The sequence below is a fragment of the Penicillium longicatenatum genome (genome assembly GCF_028827895.1).
Source record: "Penicillium longicatenatum strain IBT 33135 chromosome Unknown contig_2_segment0_segment0, whole genome shotgun sequence".
NCBI classification, from domain to species: Eukaryota; Fungi; Ascomycota; class Eurotiomycetes; order Eurotiales; family Aspergillaceae; genus Penicillium; species Penicillium longicatenatum.
Window position 1 is genome coordinate 2,547,189 of NW_026643120.1, and position 21,834 is coordinate 2,569,022.

At 48.9% G+C, this 21,834-nt stretch overlaps 8 protein-coding genes across 8 annotated transcripts; 4 read left to right on the forward strand and 4 right to left on the reverse strand.

Moving 5' to 3' along the window:
* Positions 1-984: 984 nt before the first annotated feature.
* N7484_003474 (alkaline phosphatase family protein) lies at positions 985-3,052 on the forward strand (the record flags this gene model as incomplete). The annotated part of the gene is made up of 3 exons (XM_057113894.1): positions 985-1,062; positions 1,116-1,245; positions 1,320-3,052. The coding sequence occupies 3 exons, from the start codon at positions 985-987 to the stop codon at positions 3,050-3,052; spliced, it is 1,941 nt and encodes a 646-aa protein (XP_056974034.1).
* Positions 3,053-3,232: 180 nt separating this feature from the next.
* Positions 3,233-4,926, reverse strand: N7484_003475 (RNA-binding signal recognition particle subunit SRP54; the record flags this gene model as incomplete). The annotated part of the gene is made up of 2 exons (XM_057113895.1): positions 3,233-4,795; positions 4,849-4,926. The coding sequence occupies 2 exons, from the start codon at positions 4,924-4,926 to the stop codon at positions 3,233-3,235; spliced, it is 1,641 nt and encodes a 546-aa protein (XP_056974035.1).
* A 225-nt stretch (positions 4,927-5,151) lies between these two features.
* Positions 5,152-6,054, forward strand: N7484_003476 (rRNA-processing protein RRP15; the record flags this gene model as incomplete). Its single annotated transcript, XM_057113896.1, has 1 exon — positions 5,152-6,054. The coding sequence occupies one exon, from the start codon at positions 5,152-5,154 to the stop codon at positions 6,052-6,054; it is 903 nt and encodes a 300-aa protein (XP_056974036.1).
* A 281-nt stretch (positions 6,055-6,335) lies between these two features.
* Positions 6,336-7,076, reverse strand: N7484_003477 (ferredoxin family 2Fe-2S iron-sulfur cluster binding protein; the record flags this gene model as incomplete). The annotated part of the gene is made up of 3 exons (XM_057113897.1): positions 6,336-6,577; positions 6,647-6,753; positions 6,811-7,076. The coding sequence occupies 3 exons, from the start codon at positions 7,074-7,076 to the stop codon at positions 6,336-6,338; spliced, it is 615 nt and encodes a 204-aa protein (XP_056974037.1).
* A 215-nt stretch (positions 7,077-7,291) lies between these two features.
* On the forward strand, positions 7,292-8,865 carry N7484_003478 (mitofusin complex protein UGO1; the record flags this gene model as incomplete). The annotated part of the gene is made up of 2 exons (XM_057113898.1): positions 7,292-7,654; positions 7,714-8,865. The coding sequence occupies 2 exons, from the start codon at positions 7,292-7,294 to the stop codon at positions 8,863-8,865; spliced, it is 1,515 nt and encodes a 504-aa protein (XP_056974038.1).
* Positions 8,866-11,769: 2,904 nt separating this feature from the next.
* On the reverse strand, positions 11,770-13,684 carry N7484_003479 (uncharacterized protein; the record flags this gene model as incomplete). Its single annotated transcript, XM_057113899.1, has 7 exons — positions 11,770-12,054; positions 12,085-12,129; positions 12,195-12,922; positions 13,184-13,358; positions 13,409-13,460; positions 13,523-13,599; positions 13,667-13,684. 7 exons carry the CDS (start codon positions 13,682-13,684, stop codon positions 11,770-11,772), a joined length of 1,380 nt encoding a protein of 459 aa, XP_056974039.1.
* Positions 13,685-15,243: 1,559 nt separating this feature from the next.
* hapX (bZIP transcription factor HapX) lies at positions 15,244-16,776 on the reverse strand (the record flags this gene model as incomplete). Its single annotated transcript, XM_057113900.1, has 1 exon — positions 15,244-16,776. The coding sequence occupies one exon, from the start codon at positions 16,774-16,776 to the stop codon at positions 15,244-15,246; it is 1,533 nt and encodes a 510-aa protein (XP_056974040.1).
* A 3,469-nt stretch (positions 16,777-20,245) lies between these two features.
* On the forward strand, positions 20,246-21,787 carry N7484_003481 (M18 family aminopeptidase; the record flags this gene model as incomplete). Its single annotated transcript, XM_057113901.1, has 1 exon — positions 20,246-21,787. One exon carries the CDS (start codon positions 20,246-20,248, stop codon positions 21,785-21,787), a length of 1,542 nt encoding a protein of 513 aa, XP_056974041.1.
* Positions 21,788-21,834: the final 47 nt, after the last annotated feature.

The window sequence follows — 21,834 nt, forward strand, 5'->3', positions numbered from 1 at the left end:
AGTCAGAAGACTAAGGTTTCAAACATTATGAAGAGAGGTGCGAGTAAGAAGCAAATATTCGCCGGATGCATCATTCATTGCATATACTAACAGCAGACCTGACTGACCCTTGAGGTGCTAGCAGTTTAATATTGGCCGTCCGTATGTCTCTTGCGTAGCTGTCATATGGTCGAGGTCGGTAGGGAAGTTGGAATCGAGGAACTGGACAATAAGTCTCTTTTGTACCTTGAACGAGTGTTGATGAGACTCCTTCCTCCCCAGCAGCGATGGCAGCAGCTTCGTTATTGCAGACCTCTTGGGAAAATGGACTGAACTTTTCGAAGAAACGATCAATTTGGTATTTTGCTAGAGCATCCGTATTTGTCCAGTTAGTTTGAGGAACTCAGTTCTTAGGGTTGATTTAATGCAATTTGATGTTGAGGATGTAAAATGGAGAGATGTGGTGGCTGATGCAGGGATGCCCTAGGCAGGAATCGACTTGCACCTTGAGCTATTCTCGTCGGCGTTTCGGCCATTCTTGCTTAAAGACGCTCTTTGTTCGTTATCTGCTATCATGAGCATGGAGTTGTGGTCCGGAAAATAGGATGGTCTCGTTTTCCAAGTTCCTGTTTTTCGAAAGGAAATTAACATATGGCTCTAGGGAAACCAAGCGGGAATCTCACGGAAAATCCACCTCCAAGAAATATAAAGGTCTAGCAAATACTCAGAATAAAATGATATACCGGTATACTTTGTATACCTCTCCTTACATACGTATACATATAAGCAATAAGGAGGTGAAGCTGTTTGTATTTCCTGCTCGGATGTATACAAATCACGGTGGGCCCGTGGCTGGGTATAACGTCATTCCAAACACGAACACCAATCAACATGCATAAAAACATGACCCTCCTTGCAACGCCCTTGAGCTCTCCCTTTGAACGGCGTCAACTCCAACGTGCTATGATCGCATGTTTTGATCCTGCTATCAGTTGAACTGTGACAATGGTCTCCCTAAGGCGAGTCGTTACAGCCACCAGCTCAGCTACGATCCGGCTGACGGCTTTTGTTTTTCTGAGATGGGTATGGGCAATCGCCACTTGATTTATGTTCAGTCTATTAACTCATCTCATTAGATCCCCGGATACCCTTTTGCACCTATTATTTTCACATCTTTGGTCATTTATTTATCATCGCTCTTCTCATTAGCTAAGGATGATCAACCCTCTGGGGATCGCCCCGAGAAGGGCGGGAAGAACTCCACCAGTGAGTCCACCCCTGGAACTCTGTTATGATTGAAGAACTAAATAGAATCTCAGAAGAGCGTGTTCATAAATCAGGTGCAACTGGTTCCGGCGATTCCGCGCTGAAGACTCTTCTTACGGGTCTCCCTTCTAAGGGGTCGCCCGTTTGGACGTGGGCTACAGCACTTATCAACGTTGGTGTGGCCCTGCTAGCACTTGATTTCTTGGTTCGAGGCTTCCTGGTGTATCCTACCCAAGATGTGTCATTTTCACGCATTGGATATGTATCGCCGACCACCGCTAATTTGGTCTTCCGGGAGCCCGACACGGCTCAATTACCTGTGGTGATTTCCTACCAAGAAGCCTCCCAAAATGCTCAAAAATGGACCCAAGAAGGCACCGTCTATAAGTTGGACAATACTACAGATTTCACATCCATGGTGAAATTGAAAAATCTGAAGCCCGGAACCCACTATCGATACTCATTGTCGAACAACAAGACGGGCAGTTTTGTGACATCCCCCCGTCCAGGATCCCTTGAGGCAAACAGAATGTCCTTTATCACATCAAGCTGTCTGAAGCCAAACTTTCCATACAACATTTTGTCCCATCCACTGCGAGTCCCAGGAATTGAACAAATGACCGATGTCATCGCAAATTTACCATCACTCCTTAAACCAGCTTTCATGCTCTTCCTCGGCGACTTCATCTACATTGACGTACCCTTCCGATTCGGCTCCTCAATGGACCACTACCGCAGTGAATACCGACGTATCTACTCGTCTCCCTCGTGGGATTACAAGTCAGGAGAGACTCTTGCAATCGATCTCCCCTGGATCCACACTCTGGACGACCATGAAATTGAAAACGACTGGTCAAAGGGTAACAAGACCGCTCCATACCCAGCAGCAGCCGACCCATTCATCCATTACCATGTCAGCGGAAATCCACCCGTCCCTGCAAAATCGTTCGCACACCCGGACGATGTAACCTATTTCTCATTCGTGAATGGTCCTGCCTCATTCTTTATGCTCGATACTCGCACGTATCGTTCCGAGCCATCGCAGCCGAACTCAACTATACTCGGATATGCACAACTTCAATCTCTTCTGCACTATATCTCTACACCCGAACCAGCGGGCGTCCATTGGAAGATTATCTCATCCAGCGTCCCATTCACTAAGAACTGGCACGTCGGCAACACAGATACATGGGGTGGTTTCCTGGACGAGCGACGCATAGTTTTCGAAGCGATGTGGCGCGCTGAACGAACTTTCGGTATAAGAATTGTTCTTCTAAGTGGTGATCGTCACGAGTTCGGTGCTACTCGATTCCCGGATCCGGAGCTTGCTTTATCATCTGATGAGCTTCAGCCCAATACTGCTGGACTGGGTCTCCATGAGTTTAGCGTAGGACCCCTTAGCATGTTCTATCTTCCTATTCGGACCTATCGTCAGACCGATACGGAGGATGTAGCTGTGAAATACGCACCGGATGGAAATAGCAAGTTTGGGCTTATTGATATTGCTGAAGAGGTGGACGGAGTGGATTTCCCGGGGCGCAGCTCGGTTCTTACTTACTCGCTCTATGTGGATGGTGAAGTTGTATGGAAGTATCAGCTTAGTGTTCCTGTTCGACATGGTGATGGGACTCGAAATCTTCTTCCTGGCCGTGTGCTTGAGGATAACTTGACTCGAGAGGGCTGGGATGTTGTTTTCAAGACAGCAATTGGAACAATAGAAGAGATAGGAGGTGTGGTGCTGAAGAAGGCCCGTGTGGCGTATGAAGAACTCCTGGAAAGGCTGCAAAAGGCAGAAGGATCGAATTAGATACTGCAAAATATCGAGCTAGTCGGGAAATTTTCCAATCATATCCATGAGTTGTCATATTGTGCAGGTGATATAGAATGTACTAAGGATATTCGAACGCCGAACACCAGCCCAGATGCTAAGAAAATGGGGGAAACAGTGAATAAAAAACATGCAAGATGAGCCAAACAGTCTTGCCGACTACCGTCCACCTCTTCCACGTCCGCGACCTCCACCACCGCCGCCGCCCATTCCACCCATACCGCCCATACCGCCCATTCCACCCATCAACCCACTCATCTGGCTCATCATACTTTGCATGTCCATGCCTCCAAGATTGGGCATACCGCCGCCTCCTTGGCCGCCACCCATCATCTGCATCATCTTTCCAATGTCACCCATACCGGGCATTCCACCCATACCACCCATGCCACCGGCACCACCCATAGCCTGCATACGCTTTTGCATAGCAGCCATTTGCTGGTCCTTGTTTCCACCCTTGAGCATGTTCTGTGCACGCTGCATCTGCTTCTTCTGACCACCGACACGCTTGGCCATACCAGCCATCATGCGGTGCTGAGAGAGAAGATCCTCGACTTCACGGACGGAGGTACCACTGCCATGAGCAATTCGGACCATACGGCTAGGCTTCTCAACGAACATCTTGCCATCGCTGTCCATCTCAGCCGCTGTCATGCTGTCAAAAATGTAAACCATGCGGCGCAGCTTCAGGGAACCATCCTCATCATCCAGTCCCTGGGTCAAGTTGGAAAGACCGGGAATCATGCCAGATAACTTGGAGAGAGGTCCCATCTTCATGATAGACGTGATGTTCTCACGGAAATCGCGAATAGTGTAGATACCCTCAGCGATATGCTTGTAGGTCTCTTTGGAAGCAGCGGAATCGTTGGTGATCGCTTGCACGTGGTCAAATAGACCGGCCATATCACCCATACCCAAAAGCTTTGAGACAAATGAACGAGGCTCGAATCGCTCCAAATCCATCATGTGTTCACCCGTTCCAAGGAAAATAATAGGGGTGTTTGTGGCTGCAACAGCAGAGATGGCACCACCACCCGCTGCGTGGCCATCGGTCTTGGTGATAATGATGGCACCAAAATTAGCAGAAGCCTTGAACGCCGATGATTGAGCCTCCGCGGCCTGACCGATGGTGCTGTCAAGAACCATGATAGTCTGGTCAGGAGTGACGGCCTCCTGGATTTGAATCATTTCGTTAAAAAGTTCCTCCTCCTGTCGGTGACGACCACTGGTATCAACAATGATGATATCGAATTTCTCCTTCTTGAATTGAGCTACACCCTCTGCCGCCACAACAGCCGGGTCTGTCTGAGTCAAGCTACCATAGTATGGAATCTTGGCCTTGGTTGCGTTCTGCTTCAGCTGGTCGAAAGCACCCGCACGGAAGGTATCCGCGCAAACCAACGCGGTCTTGAATCCACGCATCTGGTAGTGACGAGCAAGCTTGGTACAGGTAGTTGTTTTACCCGCACCCTGTAGACCAACAAACATGATAACATTGGAGCGGCCTTTCTTGGGACGAAAGGAGTCCGAGTGAGGGTCAACCAATGCCACCAGCTCGTCGAATACGGTCTTTTGAATTAGGCGCTTCTTGTTGGTGGCGGCGGGGATGGAAGCGAAGTCGACAGTCTTTTTGATCGACTTGCGGAGGTTTTGTACAAGTTTCACATTCACATCGGCAGATAGGAGGGCTGCGCAAATCTCCTTGAGCATGTCATCAAACGCCTAGGTAAATTAGCATATAAGGTTGTCCGCGGTGGGTGAAACCTAAGACACACCTTCTCATCGAGGTTGTTGGACCTGGCTAGGTCATTGACAGCGGCGTTAATGCGCCGTCCTAGATCCTGAAGGACCATGATGGATGGTTATGTTCAGAATAAACTTGAAGGAGAAGTACAAGCACAGGACACAAGAGCAAGTTGTGGAGGGGCGAGAAGCGGAAAGGCCAAGGAGGCATTGCGGAGAGCCAATCGGGGCTCGGGAGGGTTTCACCGCCCAAAAAAAAGTTGCTCGGTAGAGAAACTCACTCTGCTCTTTTGATCTTCTCTTCACTTTCAATTGTGATTATTTCTCCAATCAAAATGGTTGGCTCTTATTCAAAGAAGCGCAAGGTTGCGGATGGCATGAAGGGCAAGACTGCCCGCCCCAAGAAATTCCGCAAGCAAGTCTCGTATCACAGCTCAGACGACGAGGATGAAGATACCAACTTCGCAGCTGTCAACCTTGCCGATTCCGATGAAGAGTACGATGGAGGCGTTCCTGTGGCCAACACGGCTTTTGAACGTGCAATGAAGAAGACAAAGACCGAAACCACACCCGCATCGGAGCCCAAACCCACCGCCAAGAAAGTTTCCAAGAAAGATTCCAGTGACGACGAAGACAACGAGGAACACGACGATGATGAAAACGATGCCTCCGGCTCTGAACTTGAAGATGACGAGTACCTTTCTGACGCCTCCGCGGACGCTGGTGAAAATGCGGGTGGAAGACGCCGAGCCGTCCCCAAGCGCAATGATCCTACCGCCTTCTCAACCTCGATCTCCAAAATTCTGGCTACCAAACTCACTTCCGCTGCCCGAGCCGACCCAGTCCTGTCTCGAAGCCGGGCTGCCGCCGATAAGTCTAACGATTTCGCCAACGAGAAGCTCGACAATGCTGCGCGAGCTAAGATGCGCGCGGAGAAGAAGGAAGAGCTGGACCGTGGCCGTGTTCGTGATGTGATGGGCATTGAAAGAGGTCTTGCTGGCCCTGTAGCCGAGGATGAGAAGCGATTGCGCAAGATGGCGCAACGTGGTGTCGTGAAACTCTTCAATGCCGTCCGAGCTGCACAAGTCCGGGGTGAGGATGCCGCTAAGGAGGAACGCAAGAAGGGAACAGTCGGTATGGGAGAGCGTGAGAAGGCAACAAACGAGGTTAGCAAGCAAGGATTCCTTGAGCTCATCAATGGAAAGAAGGGAAAGCCTTTGAACATCGAGGAGGCTTAGAACGCGAAAAGTCCTATGATTCCCCATGGCATGTTTCTGGCGTTGGGCGATTTGTATTTTATTTTATGCTTGACATTGTAAATCCATCCTCTTATGGTCTTGTTTTAGAAATAGTACAGGAGATTTTTCATTCAGTATCTTGTCCAGCTTGACGCGACACAAATGCAAATAATACAATACAGGGTCCATGATATGGGTATGGACTGTCCCTAATTTGTTCGCCAAATCTTGAAGATCTACTTCAAGGTTAAACCCGTCCCAATTATTGTTTTCTAACGGCCTTATTTCGATTCGAAATCGCTAGCCTGTAGATTCCGTGTCATCGTCGGCAACTTCACCACCATTCCTTCCATATCCTTGGTTACCAATACCTGGCAACCTAACCGAGAGGTCTCGGTAAGACCAAATGCCAGGTCCAGCATGTCGTTCTCGTCGTCTGAGGGCTCCTCCATCTTGTCGAACATGTCCGGGTCTTCCACAATTACATGGCAAGTAGAGCAAGCGCACGAGCCACCGCAAGCACCTAAAGAGCGTTGAGAGATTAGTAACCTTGGATCGCCAATGTATTAATATTTGAAGAGGTTTGACATACCCTCCATCTCAAGGTCATTTGCCTGCGCGATGTCCAGCAGGTTGTCACCCTCGGCGACCTGCAGATCAACCCGGGCGCCATCTTTTTCAACGAAAGTTATGTTGATTCTAGAATATGGTCAATACTGCTGATATATGGCCGTGCGCAATCCGTGGGCAGCTTACTCCTCGCCGGGCTTCGGAGTTGTGACGTGACCGTGGGCGGCTTGCGCCGAGGCAGAGAAAGAGCGCTGAGCTGATTTCCACCCTTGCGAAGGCAACTGAAGGCCCTTCTTCGCGCCCAAACCCCACTGGTTCACGTTGACGTTTCTTCCGATTCTCCGCGGGATTGTTGAACTGGCGTATCTCCGTGATTGAGTCAGGCACGCCTCGCCGGTAGCCTTAGGCACTACTCGGCGCAATTGTTGATTGAATCCTTGCCAGAGGGCCATTGTGATATAAGAAAGATTAAGACAAAATAGAAATGAAAGGAAGAAGTGGGAATTAAGAATCGCGAGGGAAAACAGAACTGGGGCGGAGGAGACGATCATCCAATGGCCGCGGAGGGAAAAAAAAGACTGACAAAGCCTAAAGGCGGCGTCTCGGACATCTCTCGCTGCTACTTTCTCCGACCCTTTTATCCCCGATCACCCCTCCACATCCAATCATGGCCTCTCGCGAAGGGATCAATCCCTTGCGGCCGTACTATATCCCCCAGTCGGGGCTGTCGCCCTCTACAAATGCGACTCAAGAGATGCCGGCGCCGCCGCCCTCGTCCGCTCAGGTGTTTGGGAGCTCCGCGCGCAACCTCATCCCGGACATCGACTACTCAGATTATCTCGACTCCTCGCCATCAGTGTCAGATTGGTGCCGAGAAGCCATTAACAGTTCTCTTGTCCGCTATGCTCAGGTCTTGATTGCACAACCATTCGATGTCGCCAAAACGATCCTGCAGGTGTACGTCGTATCTGATAACATAGAGGAGAACCGGAGGTCGACTCCGGGACCCGGGAGCAGCACATACGACTCGGTATGAAGACCATGCCCATCAAACAAAGAGAGACGTACAGCTAACAAAACTGTTAACAGGAGTCAGAATCATCGGACGATGAGAGTACCTTTTTCACTTCTGCCGCCCCTGCCACACCAAGCCCGAGCACACCGCGATCCCGAAAGGCCCGGCACCGCATCACAGACCGCAGTGGCTATATTCGTGCCGACGGTTCATCACCAACGTCCAAACATGCCTTGACTATCAAGAACCCGACATCCTTAATGGATGTGCTTTCCCAACTTTGGACTACGAATGGACCGAGCTCCCCCTGGAAGTCGTCCAACGCCACATTCATCTATTCATTGCTCCTTCCCACTTTGAATACCTTCATCCGCAGCCTCCTCTCTGCGATCATTGGCTTTCCAGAGGAAGACATTGCCTCGTCCATGACTGCTGATATCCTAACGGCACCCTCGCCTCTTGCTACCCTCGTCCTGTCATTCGTTTCCTCATCGCTCTCGGCGCTCATCCTTTCTCCCATCGACACTGCTCGCACCCTTTTGATGCTGACTCCTGCAACACATGGTCCACGGTCCCTCATCCGGGCCATCCGTCAGCTTCCTACTCCCAACTCCACTATCCCACCTCACCTCGTCCCGATCACCGTTCTCCACTCCAGTCTTCCCAACTTCATCACCACCTCCACCCCTCTTATTCTCAAATCATACTTGTCCATCGATCCTCTTCTCAACCCGTCTATGTGGAGCCTTTTCACTTTCCTGGGTTCCGGCCTTGAGCTTGCGGTGAAATTCCCTCTTGAGACTGTTCTCCGCCGCGCTCAGATCGCCACCTACACCTCCATCAGCCTCCGCCAAAAGTCCTCCGGTGGTAGCATCGATGCGGCATCCATCGATGCTGCTGATGTCGAGACTATTGTCCCCACTCCCCGCACTTACCGCGGTATCATTGGTACGATGTGGCACATCGTCCACGAAGAGGGTGTCAGCACCTCTCCTTCTGATGCCGAGCGTGCTCGTACTGTTCTCGGTAAGCCTGTGTCCCAGAAGGAGGTCCAGAAGCGACAGCAGGGCCAGGGTATCCAGGGCCTGTACCGTGGCTGGCGGATGGGGATGTGGGGCATCGCTGGTATGTGGGGCGCCAACGTCCTCGGTGGATTAGCGGGCGGTTACGAAGATGAAGTCACCATGCGAGGCGGTCATGGACGCTCCAGCGGCGGTCGATTCTAGTTGAACCCGGTTCTCCCAAAGGAATTTACTTCACTGATAAATTGGATATTCGGTATTCGCTCAAGCGCCATGTTCTCGAGCTTTTTCCAGCGAGAGAAGCTTTTGGAAAGGTTCCGGTGTCCCGCGAAATGGATAGCACTTGAGTTGGCCTACCTACAGATATGGATCTCGATTCACGCTCCTCATGTCTTCTATCTCGACTCTCCCCTCCTCCCTCTGTTCGCATCTTATACCCCAGGGAATGGATCCAGGGGGCAGGCGAACGGCGCTTTTGATTCTACGCCTTGTATAAAACTCCACACTACATAGCACTCCCAATAATATTCACTCTTTGGAAAACAGCCTAATAACAGACGTCAATCATATGTATATCTGCCTAATTCGGGACTAGCTTAATGTCAAGCTCTTTCCGTGGCTCCATGAAATAAAAGTAGAATATCGTTCTACAAAGATCAGATAAAGGAGACAATAACTTCTTTGCGACAACCTTGGAAATTCAGAGCCGAATAGTGACGGGACACAAGGATACAAAATAGCTGCTTACTTTTGTCTAGTATGTTACTCAGCGAAACCTGGAAACAATGCGAAGTAGCTGGCTAAGCTTTCTTTGATAGTTCATGGCAAAGAGTGGGTCTCGAGTGCGGATCACAAGAGTTTTCCAGATGATACTTCTCCAGAGCTTGTCGAACAGTGTAAGAAAATGTGGAGAAAAGGCATTAGTGATAAAGCGTTCATTGTCTACTTCTTCCAGTGGTCGAAGACCCAGGGTATCATGGTGGTATTGGGAAATGCACGGGCCTGTTTGGGTGGGGAAGGGCTTATCAACAGAGATCAATCGAACGATGAAGCTGTTAGGCCTTGAAGATGCTGGAGGCGTATGACATAATCAAGCCTAGTCAAACTGATCTGGACTTTCCATTGCCGTCTGTTATTATACTGCCTAATATAATGTGCGGAGTTTGAATGAGAATTAACGTATCACTACCACAGTTACCAATCTGTAATCTTATGGCGTACAGCTTAAGCTTCCTTACTTGATTTTCTGCTCTTTGTACGCGCATCGAGACTCGGACACCCGTTGCAACTAATTACCTTCAAGGTCACCAGGACCACTTCTAGCCATAGTACTGTTCCCGAATTTCGGAATCACCAAGCGACAGCCGCAATGCCCTTGCTACAACGAACATCATAATGTGAAGACGAAGAGCCAATGGTGCTACCCCCACACCCGCATTTGACCTGTGTGGTAGTGACTATCATTGTCGGCATCTTCTGCTCGAATTGGGTGACTACATGATGGGGGCACCATCCATGCGGGTTCTGGAAGACATCATTTGTTGGAAATTTTACGAATCCACCACTCCATTCGACCCCCACGTCACTCGATCTGTCCCCGAAAATGAATGCAAGGTCGCCCCTGTGCAAGCGGAGGTAGCAATGATAAAGGGTGGGGATAGTGCTTTCTCTTGTATACCTGCCATATTTCTTGCTATACCGTATGGGTATGTAGGAGATCGATATGGGAGAAAGATACTGTTTTGGCCGTGTTTGATATACCCTGTCACAGATTTGGGTGCAATCTGTTTGTAAGTGTATTATTTCCTGAGAAAAACCGGGCATACTAACTCGTATACTCAAAAATTTATCTTAACGACACGATCGACGTCCGGTGGATTTGGGCCGGGAATTTTTTTCTTCTGATTGGAGGCGGGAGTGCCGTTTCCTAGAACTCTATCTATGCCATCGTTGCGGATGCTGCACCGGAGTCTCAAAGGTGCGCGTTTCGATTCTTGTTAAACTTGTCTCAGTGAGTTTTCACTGGTCACTGGCATATGTACGTTTTTGGAAGCACCTTTTTAGGAAGCTTATGAGATAACAAAATTGTGACTCTAACAAGTCAATGCTTGTTTGTTGCGGTAATGAAATATGAAACGGTGGATGGATCTCTTCAAGTACCACGATAGAAATTAAGAGCAGCTACAGCGTATATAGTCTCTTCGGACGCGTCAAAGAAACCTGTGACGACAAGAAAGCACTTGACAGTCAATCAGAAGGACCAATGTCAACTTTCTTATTTTAGCGCTGAAGTTTCCCCGCAGCAGTCAGGCCACATGAATGCTGCAATTAGGCACTGGGGCTTACGTAGAGACACTCCGAATATCTCAAGTCTGTCTCATATCTTTCTCGTAGCTTGTTCTTTCACATCTACATGTATCTCCAAAGCATAAAGCCCATATTGCTTCAAATTACAGCTCAATTCGCACATTGGCTCCATGGCTTCTGCTAGCCCAAACCCGTCGATATTTGACCACATCGATGAGGGCCAGGAAGATTATTTACCTCTTCTTTCCATTAATGGGAGGCAGGAAGAACTACCAAACACTCGTCCGTCGTCAAGTATCTTTCAAATACTTGTTCTGGCTAGTGGATTTGGGACGTGGGTTCTTCACTAAGTGAAATGGCTGCTTTGATTGCTGCGTTGGTTTTTTGGGTTTCTGAAGGTGGAGAGAACCAGGCTAGATATGTACTTGCTGTAGGAGGCGATTTTGGACTGGGAGCTGCATGGATGGCAAGAAGTTTAACTATTGAAAAGGCATTGCATTAGTCAATTTCAGGCGGATTCTCTAAATCGTTGTGTACCTCCAGGGCTGGGCTCGCACAACTTTAGGTAAGAGGGAGCAAATAGAGCGCCTGTGATTTTCAAATAATTTTTTTTACTGCAAATTCTTAATCTTGGTACAAGCTCTGACCTTGCTTGCCACATACTTCAAGATATATGACACAGTAAGACGATACCATGGCTAAGGTTGTGTATGACCTGGCTCAATAAAATCTGCGGATCATGTAGTAGCCGAGCGAAGTAATCTCATCTGTCAAAACCATCACCAAGTTTTAGCCCTCAGGCTAGGCTCTCCCCTTTTTAACGCTCTTCCATCCTAGCCCCCAACTAAATATAAAAGCCGCCGTCGCAGTCCCAGCGACCATGTAGAAAACATGCTGAACAGCATCGTTATACGCTAGAACCACGCCTTCTAAACTAGAATGCGGGATCACAGATCTCATTCTGGATACACCAGCCGACGTAACTTCCGCAACAGGAACGTCTGGTGCATAGATGGGGAGAAGGTTTGCAAGACCGGTATTGAAGACTGTGCTGGTAAATGAAAGCCATAGCGCTCCACCGAAGGTCTGGCAAAAATAGAGAAAGGTCATACTCACCGCAATTTTGGATGGAGGAATATTGTTTTGGACTGCTATAAGGGGCTGGTTGAGTCAGACGTGTTAGTAATATTGGTCAAATAATCGGTGTTGTCACAGAGTAACTATACCATTTGGACAGCACAACCGCGTCCCACACCCGCGATTATTTGATACCCAATCCACGTAGCAGTGCTTGTATGTGGCGTGAATAGGCTCATCAGCCCGGATCCGATTGCTGATAAAACTGTGCCCGTAACTGCCGAGGGCAGGTAATAACCAAGCCGGGTGACTTTGTACGCATTAGTTACCCAATCATGAGGTAGAACAGGACGTCTGTACATACCTGCCAAGCCAGATGTAAGACCTGAGGCCATTTGAGCGATGACACCTGGTAGCGTATACACGCCACTAAACATCGGGAATTCGCCTCGCACTCCCTGGAAGTAAATAGCCAGGTAGTAAGAACTAATCAAGCTATTCGCATAGAGGAAGAACATAGTTAACGAAGAAGAAGAGATAACGCGCTGCTTAATGATTTTCCAGGGAAATATCGCTGCGTCCCCCTTGTTATATTCCCATCCAAAGAATAATGCCAGATTGCCGGCCGATCCGCAGAAGAGACTGATCACCATCGTATCATTCCAAGGATATGTTGTTCCGCCCCATTCAAGAGCGAGAAGAAACATGACGAGGGTCGGACCAAGGAGGAGAAAACCTATGATGTCGAGATCAGAAAAGAGAGAGGCGAACTTCGTTTCCGGTTGCTGCTCAGGTCTGCTAAGGCTGTGCTCGGGAATTGATATGAAAAGAAGAGCAAGCACTGCCAGCCCACCGATGGGAAGATTGATGTAGAAGCCTATTCTGGGTTTAGCAATGGAATGTACTGTCTTCGGGGATTCAAGGCTCACGCACACCATCTCCAGGTCGCATATTCCGTCAATACACCTCCAATCAATGGCGAGATCACAACGCCTATCTGACCACCTACGAGGATTAGAATTAGCTCAAACGAGGACCTCAAAACTGGCGTAGAACATACATGATCCCACAATGCCAAAGTAAACTAAGTTTCAGGATGGTTAGTAAGATTCCACGTGTTTCCGGTCCGGTCACGTACGAGCTCTCTTTTCGAGAGGTATAGAAGCAGACAATATTGTCATTGCACCGTTTTGAATGCCAGAACTCCCCATCCCAGCAATTGCCCTCCCTACTATAAACATATTGGAAGAGGTTGAAACGCCACAAACTAACGAGCCAAGCTCGAAAAGGACGATGAAGGCTATGTATGTATACTGTGATGATATCAGTTCCCGAGGTAGTGAGCAGGCTTATAGCAACTAACCTTGACATTGAATCGAGCATACAACTTGCCGGTTATAGGCTGGAGAGTACAGCTTGGAGATAGTGAGAAAACTTCCACGCTTGGTGCAGGAGGCGTAGGAGGATAATCACGCACCTTGTTAATAGATATGCACTTCCATACCAACCAACACCCGTAGTAGAGTGAAAGTCACTCGTGATTTTAGGGATTGCCTTGTTTCAAAAAGTAAGTTCACATAAAGTGCTTAGGTGATCTAAACAGAGATACTTATTCACTCACCGTAGCGATGATGGACATATCAAGCATGACCAGCAAAGCAGCCCCAATAACTGCAAGTATAATCAGGGCCAATTTGACTCCGGTGATATATTGGACTTCAACTTCATCTTCATCATCCACGGCAGGGTTACTCTGACTGCTGCTGTCTTTGGGCTATAAGTTCCTCGCTTTTCTCGAGACATTTGTCTCTCTCATCAAAATAGAAGCAGGCCTAGAGTTCATTTCGTCTGGTTTCTTCCCATATGCAGCGTTTCGGGGCAATCGATCACAATGGCGAAAGCAAAATTGTGCTTTTGTTGACTGATGGCGGCTTATCGTGGGGTTGAGTAGAGAGTTTAAAGCTTGACTGGAGCCTAGAATGGACGATGTCGGAGATAATTTCTGAGCCAGGCATGGGTATAGATAAGCGGTCATAGCAATGCATATAACGGCGTTACCTGATTAGTGCGCTTTGTCGGGCTTAACTAGCTTACTAAAATCGGTTATGATCATGTACTCCCTGTGAACCACGTGTTTCCCTAATACTCTTGCGTTCCCCAAGTCGAGTCCAGAGAACTTTTCAACCTTGGTCTCAGTCTCTGGAATACTGGGCTTTATTCAACCTGAGTCTCTCTATTTCAAACAAATGATTGAATGAAGTAAATGGCGCTAGTAACTTTCATTTCGATACACCAGCGTATGTACGCTGTCCTAAGATGGACTTTGATGATGCTTGCATAGTTCTGACTTGGCAAAAGCTTGTTTGGGACCGGCAACGCCTTCTCATCCTCCAAGCGAGGCCAGTCTTCATGGATATCGACATGGCAGAGCTTCGTACAAACCAAAGAGTCTCTTTTACGAAAGGTCAACCGGTTTAACTCATTATATTATATCCTACGATATTACTGTCATCCAGGGGTTACGGCCAAGGGAGACGTTTCCAGAATATCGCTCGCTTTACTCTTTAGATATGCAAGGCCGCAAACTCTGCTTCCATTGTTAGATTCAACGGGTTCCATTAAGATAATCAGCAAACAACACATCGCGCGAGAAGGAGGCTGCGTCTTAGATATAGCATGAGTAATATTAGGCCTCCTCAAGACTCGTGGGCTAGCTCGTAGACCTTGACGCTAGAAACGCTCCAAAGGGATGGGATTTATATTGAAGCATATTCATGTAGTGCCAAGGTAATACTACATACACACATAGCTGGGATTTATTCTATAAAAGAATAGCTTTATCAACCTTGGAATAATACTAAACCTTTGAAAATTACACAGAAGTAGTATAGAAAGAATAAGGCTGCACGTAATAAGACTAGCGTGTTGTATTCGTTAACATAGCTTCCTTAGGACGCTACCACTACTTGTGCAGAGCCTGGCCACGGAAGAGAAGAATCATAGGAATCGTTGCTTTTAGAGAACATGACAAGTGCGGGTTGTTTTGCCGCATACTGAAGAAAGACAAAAGACAATGTAGACCGTATATGGTGGTACATAGAGCAATCGGGGTATGGGTATCAAATTGACTCGTTGAGGTCAAATAAAAAGCCCGATGCAGAATCGAAAGGGGGAAGGGGTATGGTCTTCGGTTTATCTTTATTTGGAGGCAAAGCGCCTGTCAAAGTAGCGGAGCACGCCCATCACGCTTGCGGCTTCGACTTCCAAGGCGCCGCGATCACCGGCTTGTGCTGCAACGGCAGCGGCCTGGTCGCGAGGGTTCGGGAGGGTGTGGAGCTTAGGCAACCAGGTAGAGATCTCATCGCTGGCTCGAGAGAAGTTGGGGTGGCGGGAGAGGGTGGTGAAAGCATCGGCACAGCTCAAGGTGAGCGCATTGGGCGTAGAGGGCTTGGCTGGGGCAGATTGCGGAGGCATGGAGGGGTTCTTACGCGTGGTCGGGGTGGCGGGGGCATTTCTTGACATGCAGCATCCTCCGTCGGTTCCCTTGCCGCCGCAGCAGCCTCCTCCCGCTGGAGTTCCGCTCGCTGACCGGGAGGCTGCCAGCGTCTTGCAAAAAAGGGTGCTTCGGGGATCGGCAAGACACTGGGCGCAAGTACCGGGCCCGTTCGCACATGGGTTGGTGGCTTGACTGATAGGTGGGAGAGTCACATCACCTTCGGAAGGGGGTGGAGTGAACTGTGAAATAGATTGGATAGGGGCGAGACGAGGGTTGTCGAAGGAGTTGCGGCGGCCGCGCTGCTCCTCCTGGGCAGCCATCTCGGCACAGATGCACGGAGTGCCGTCCTGACAGAAGCCACAGGGGTCAACTGGAGGCGAAGAAACGTCGTTATTATGGTGAGAACTCGACTGGGCAGGTACACCAGCAAAGCGAGCAGTGAAATCAATCTCCATCTCCTCGGGGTCAGGCTTGATCTCGGGCTCAGATAAATCGCGCTCCGGGCTCCCGACACCATGAGGAGGATGTCTGTGACGAGACTCATGAGTGTCAATTGGCATACCGAAGGCATCCTCAATGCACTGGCAGTGCGCAGAAGAGCAGTCGGTGCAGCCCAGGGGAATATTCTCCTGTTCCGGCTCGCGGTTGCGCTCGGCATTGGTAGGAACCACGCCTTCCATCCGGGTGCTGCGGGTGGAAGGACGAGTACGAGGCGGCAAGGGAACGGAGTCCGGCATGGGGGACTTGGTGTTCGAGCTGGACATTGACGCTCGGAATTCCTTGACTAGGGCTTCCTTTGCACTGCGTTCGATCGAAACTTCCTTCTCCAGGGTGTGGCATCGGTCGCGCCACCAAGCCATCTCCTCGCGGCACTGCTCGACCTCCCGCGAAAGGTTACTGATCTGCTCGGCGAAAGTTGCAGATCGGTTGTCATGGTTATCTTCCATGTCTTTCATCAACTCCTCCAGCTCCTGGACTCGGGCGGCCCGCCGCTCCCGGAATGCCCGCTGAGCAGCTCGGTTCTGAGCCTTGCGCTTAGTAGGGGGCGTATCGGTGGCTGGCTTGCGTCCAGGCTTCGGACGGGGTGGAATCACCCATTCTTTCGATGTGATGGAACCGGGCGTGCCGGGACCCGGCGACGGGGCCACGGAGGGCCTGGCAGCTAATGCGGGTGCCATGGCCAGTGAAGGGACCGTGGCCGGTGCAGGCGTGAGAGACACGCCTGTCGTGGCCATTGTGGTGGCTTTAATCAGTTCAAGTGCTGGATTGGGGTCAGCGGGAACATGGAGGGGATCGCGGTCGGGTATGTTCGGGGCATACGCACTAGCCGTCTGTCGGTCGGAAAACCGGATGTGCGCTCATGCGACCCGATAAGCGAGCTAGGACCACCCTTGATCAAAATTAATGACCAAAGGGACAGGTGAAAATAAATTTGAGAGTCCTGCAGGTGGATAAGTCGGAGATAGCTAAAAAGAAGCTAAAAAGAAGTTCGGGGGGAAAGTGGGAAAGGAGGGAGAAGAAAAGGGCGATGATCAGATTAGATTGTGCTCACATGATGCCGGTTTCGGATGGTCCAAGTCGGCTGTAGCGGGGGGATCCATTATTACAGAGTTTTCGCCGTGTGTTTCCTTGCATATTATTTAGTTTTTATCAGATCCGTGTGGAGGTAAGCTTGACCGAGTGGGCTGACTGTATTTATCTACATTTTATGGTTCAGGGATTTCATCGCTAGCCGCGTCTACAATGTCCACCGAGACTTGAACAACACTGAGCTATTCGGTAGACAATCGGATACGAAACGACTGCTTACCATTGAACAGCAAGAAAAATAAGCAATAGAAAAGAAAAGCAGCTTGACAGCAGAGGAAATCAGATAACGAAATTCTCCCATAAAAGAGGCGATGGAGTATCAAATCCGTGGAACGTGGATGGCCATGTCCCCCACCACCTTCGGTGTAAACCCGGCCATTACCTAGCAGAAACGGCGATTCAACCAATAGCAAGTGTCATGGTGCGCGAAATTCCTTTTCCCGGGACAAAACTAGTCTCTATTAGTTCTTGTTCAGCGGTGAGGAGGCATGGATCGACGAGAACTCCTGCCGCGTCCTTTCCATTCTTTGGTCGAGCCCTAACTCCCCCAACTCGGTGATCTTATCTGATGGCGCTAGCCACGCTCGCCTGCCCCCTTGGGCAATCCGAGCGCCCCTCGATCCACGTGTTTAAACCATCGATGATGCGGCGACGCAATTGATTTCTGAGTTCCTTCGGAGCACTCGGACCAACTGAGCTTTGCCAGCTAAATTCCTTTGTATCATTGGTTGATCGTTCAACCCGTCTTTGGGTCATTCTTGGCGGTTGCACCCCACAGCAAATTCTTATCAATCAGTGGTCATCTCGAGGTCTTCGTACCGAACAAGGGCCGAAAAACGGATTTTTTTCGCAAGTGCGACTCCCTTTGGGAAGTTTGAATCCTACTCTGAGGTTCCGTTGGATTTAGTGCCATACTATAGATTTAGTGCCATACTGGAAGACTCAAGACCCCTACAGTAGTCCCCAGCACCATTGAACCCACTATGGACGTTGTATTCCGCCATTTTCCGCCTCTAGCGGCATGTTTACGGGAGAGTGGCAAATGAAAAAGAGGGGCCATCGGTGATCTATTCCGGTGTGGCCCATTACCTTCTGCTGAATTCTAGCACGTCAGAATTTATTTTGATCGGGAGGTATCGGCCGGTTCGCGGAGCCTTTCACAGCCAGTTTACATAGACAGCCGGATCGAATTAACATGAGTTTATTACGTTGAGACTTGTCGGAAGATGAGACTTCTCCAAGGAGCGTTTCTTTGCATGCGGAGCACATATGGTCGGTACCAAAATCTCCGAGAGCACCTGTTCGTCTTAGTGTTCCTTGTCAACGTATGTCCGTCAATGAGTCACGAGTTCAAGTGGATTAATTATCCTTTTTGGGTGATTATTTCCATCGCTCCGCCAGAAGCGAGGCACATTTCCCCTGTATTATGTAGCCATTGCCGTCGAACCAGTATTTTGATTGATCTGCACTTTGCCTGCAGCCCATGGGATTTTGACATGAATTCACAGATCATGGCCGATCCCGTCCTCAGAATCCTACCGCTTGCCAATGAAATTATAATCCCGCGATTGGCGCCAAAGTACAATGGGGACCGTAAGTATTTTCCGAAGTGCGGGTCCGGTAGGGCAACCCAACCACCAACCTTTGGGAAGGCATGTACCATTCAGTATCAAGAGGGCTCGTTTCAAAAAAAGCCTTACTGTAATCCATGGCTAAAGAGAAGTATGTTGAGAAGATAATTCAAGAACCATATAGCTTTGGTGGCGATAGAGCGGTTTGAAAATTTATGTGTAAATACAGAGGAGCCGCCGAAGCATTTACTGAGCTTTTAAACCCCTTCAACATTACTCACATGCTGTGAAAACAAGGACTTTTTGAACTATATCTAAAGCTTATTTATAGAGGAAGTTATAACAGTATTTAATAGTACCTGAAGAGATATGTAGCAGAATTATGGTGAGTAATACTATACGTAAAAATTGATGTGTTAGTATAAAGGATGACGAGACAATTACTAGTGGTTAGAAAGCTTAGGGTAGATTTCTATGAGATATTAAGAAATAGTTCTGTGCGTTACATGGGTATTAATAACTATGCGTAATCATATAGAATTTGCGTAAGATATGGTGGTGTGGTGTTGGAACTGTTTAGTGAATATGTATAATTGATGGGGTAGGCCCGAAAACTGCCCAATCTGGGGGATACTTTTGACTAGATACCTAGGTAGTGTATGTTCTTAGCAAAGTAACATCAGTAACCTCTGAAAAGAAATTGTACACTTCAACAATACTACAGTTCCAATAGTTATTAAATTAGAGAAGGTCTCACATTTTTTCACTTAACTGTAACTGATTCAAAGCGAGTAGGGTAAGAATCAGGAGCTTGAAATGGTATAAATCATGTGAGAGGCTTTTGGACCAATACATGAGCATCAGATAGCTTGCCAGAGTCGCCCCGAGGTCGGACCTTGACAAAGATCAGCCCGTTTAGCTTCTTTCGGGCCCAAATTTATTGTAATATTTCCTAAGGTAGCTTTAACCAGCTCTTCTTAAGACCTTCTTCAGTATTGAAAACCTAGCAAAGCATTCTTGTCATCGTTATCTGCAATCTCGGAAGCTTGGTTCTATTCAAATCAAAAACGCTAGTAATGCCACAAGCCCTATTCCAATTATAAATGCATGTTTAAGTACTGTTTATTATCATGATAAAATTCCGGACTTATCTTGAACAGAGAGAATTTCTCATACTAGATTAGTTGCCTGGAATACTGAATCCGGTATCGCATCATCCTGGCCAGGGTATGTGCACGTACGTGGACACAACAAAACGGTGTGAATTATACGAAGTTTTTTCCACATTGTAAAGTACTTGAATTTAAGGGAAGCTGAATTCAATTCAAGTTTACGACATGTAAGCTAGAAGTGATGTTAACACCTAATGCAATTACCGAAAGCAGCGGCGTTCCTGACCTTATCGGCCCAATCGAAGCCGGAACCTCGGCGATAAGCAAGGGGCCCCAGCCTCTTCCCCAACTCCCCTCACGAGTCACAACTTCATTCTCCAACTCCAACCTCTCACCCTTTACCCCATATTACACAGACCGAAACATCAGCCATGACCCGGAAACACACATTCGGTCTGGACAAGCCTTGGGCTTCCCAGATCTCCGCCCAGCTGCCTGACTACTCTTACGGCCTGCCAGCTCCAGCTTCAGCTCCACTATCCAAGCCAGCTACGACTACAGCAACCATCAACCCCGATGACTACTCAAAGCCCTACCTCGAGTTCATGTCTACCAACCCCACTATTTTCCACGCCGTTGATACCTTCTCCAAGCAGCTCGAGCAGCATGGCTACAAGAAGCTCTCCGAACGTGCGGTGTGGACCTCGGACCTAAAGCGGGGCGGCAAGTTCTACGTTACACGGAACAGCAGCTCACTGCTTGCTTTCAACATTGGCAAGGAATATGAGAGTGGCAATGGAATGGCAATTGTTGCCGGTCACGTGGATGCCCTCGCGGCCAAGCTGAAGCCTGTCTCGAAGCTCCCAGTCAAGGCGGGCTACGAGCAGCTTGCTGTTGCTCCGTATGCCGGTGCACTGGGGAACACCTGGTGGGATCGTGACCTCGGTATCGGCGGTCGAGTTTTGGTCAAGAATCCAGATACCGGAAAGATCGAGACTAAGCTGGTGAAGCTTGACTGGCCCATCGCCCGTATTCCCACTCTGGCTCCCCATTTCGGAACGCCTGCCAATGGCCCATTCAACCAAGAGACACAGATGGTGCCAATTATCGGCGTTGACAACTCGGATCTGTTTGAGACAACTTCCACCCCGTCGATCAACATCAAAGCGGGAACCTTCGCTGCAACCCAGCCCGAGAAATTGGTAAAGGTTATCTGCAATGAGATTGGCGTGACTGATTACAGCTCAATTCTTGAGTGGGAGCTGGAACTGTTTGATATCCAACCCGCTCAATTTGGTGGATTGGAGAAAGACATGATCTTTGCTGGTCGGATCGACGATAAGCTCTGCTGCTATGCTGCCCAGGAGGGTCTCTTGGCTTCCGATGACAACAAGTCGCCCGGCATCGTGAAGATGGTCGGCATGTTCGACGATGAAGAAATTGGCAGTCTTCTGCGCCAAGGTGCAAAGTCAAATTTCATGGGCAGCGTTATGGAAAGAATCGTCGAGGCCTTTGCGGGGCAGACCTACGGTCCCAACATCCTTTCTCAGACTGTTGCGAATAGTTATCTGGTCTCCTCAGACGTGAGCCATGCCGTTAACCCCAACTTCCTCAACGCCTACTTGGAGAACCACTCGCCGCGTCTCAACGTCGGTGTGGCAGTCTCCACTGATAGCAATGGCCATATGACCACCGATAGCGTCAGCTCTGGTATGATGAAGGAAATCGCATCTCGATGTGGCTCAAAGCTGCAACTTTTCCAGATCAGGAACGACTCTCGCAGCGGTGGTACCATTGGTCCTATGACTAGTGCTCAGATTGGAATGCGAGCCATCGACTGTGGTATTGTACAGCTTAGCATGCACAGCATTCGGGCCACGACCGGTAGACAAGATCCTGGACTTGGTGTGAAGCTTTTCAAGGGCGTCTTTGATTACTTTGAAGAAGTTGATAAGGAATTTGCCGACTTTTAAAGCATTCGCTGGAATGTTTCCGGCGCAGATTTGATTTGTGCCAGCCT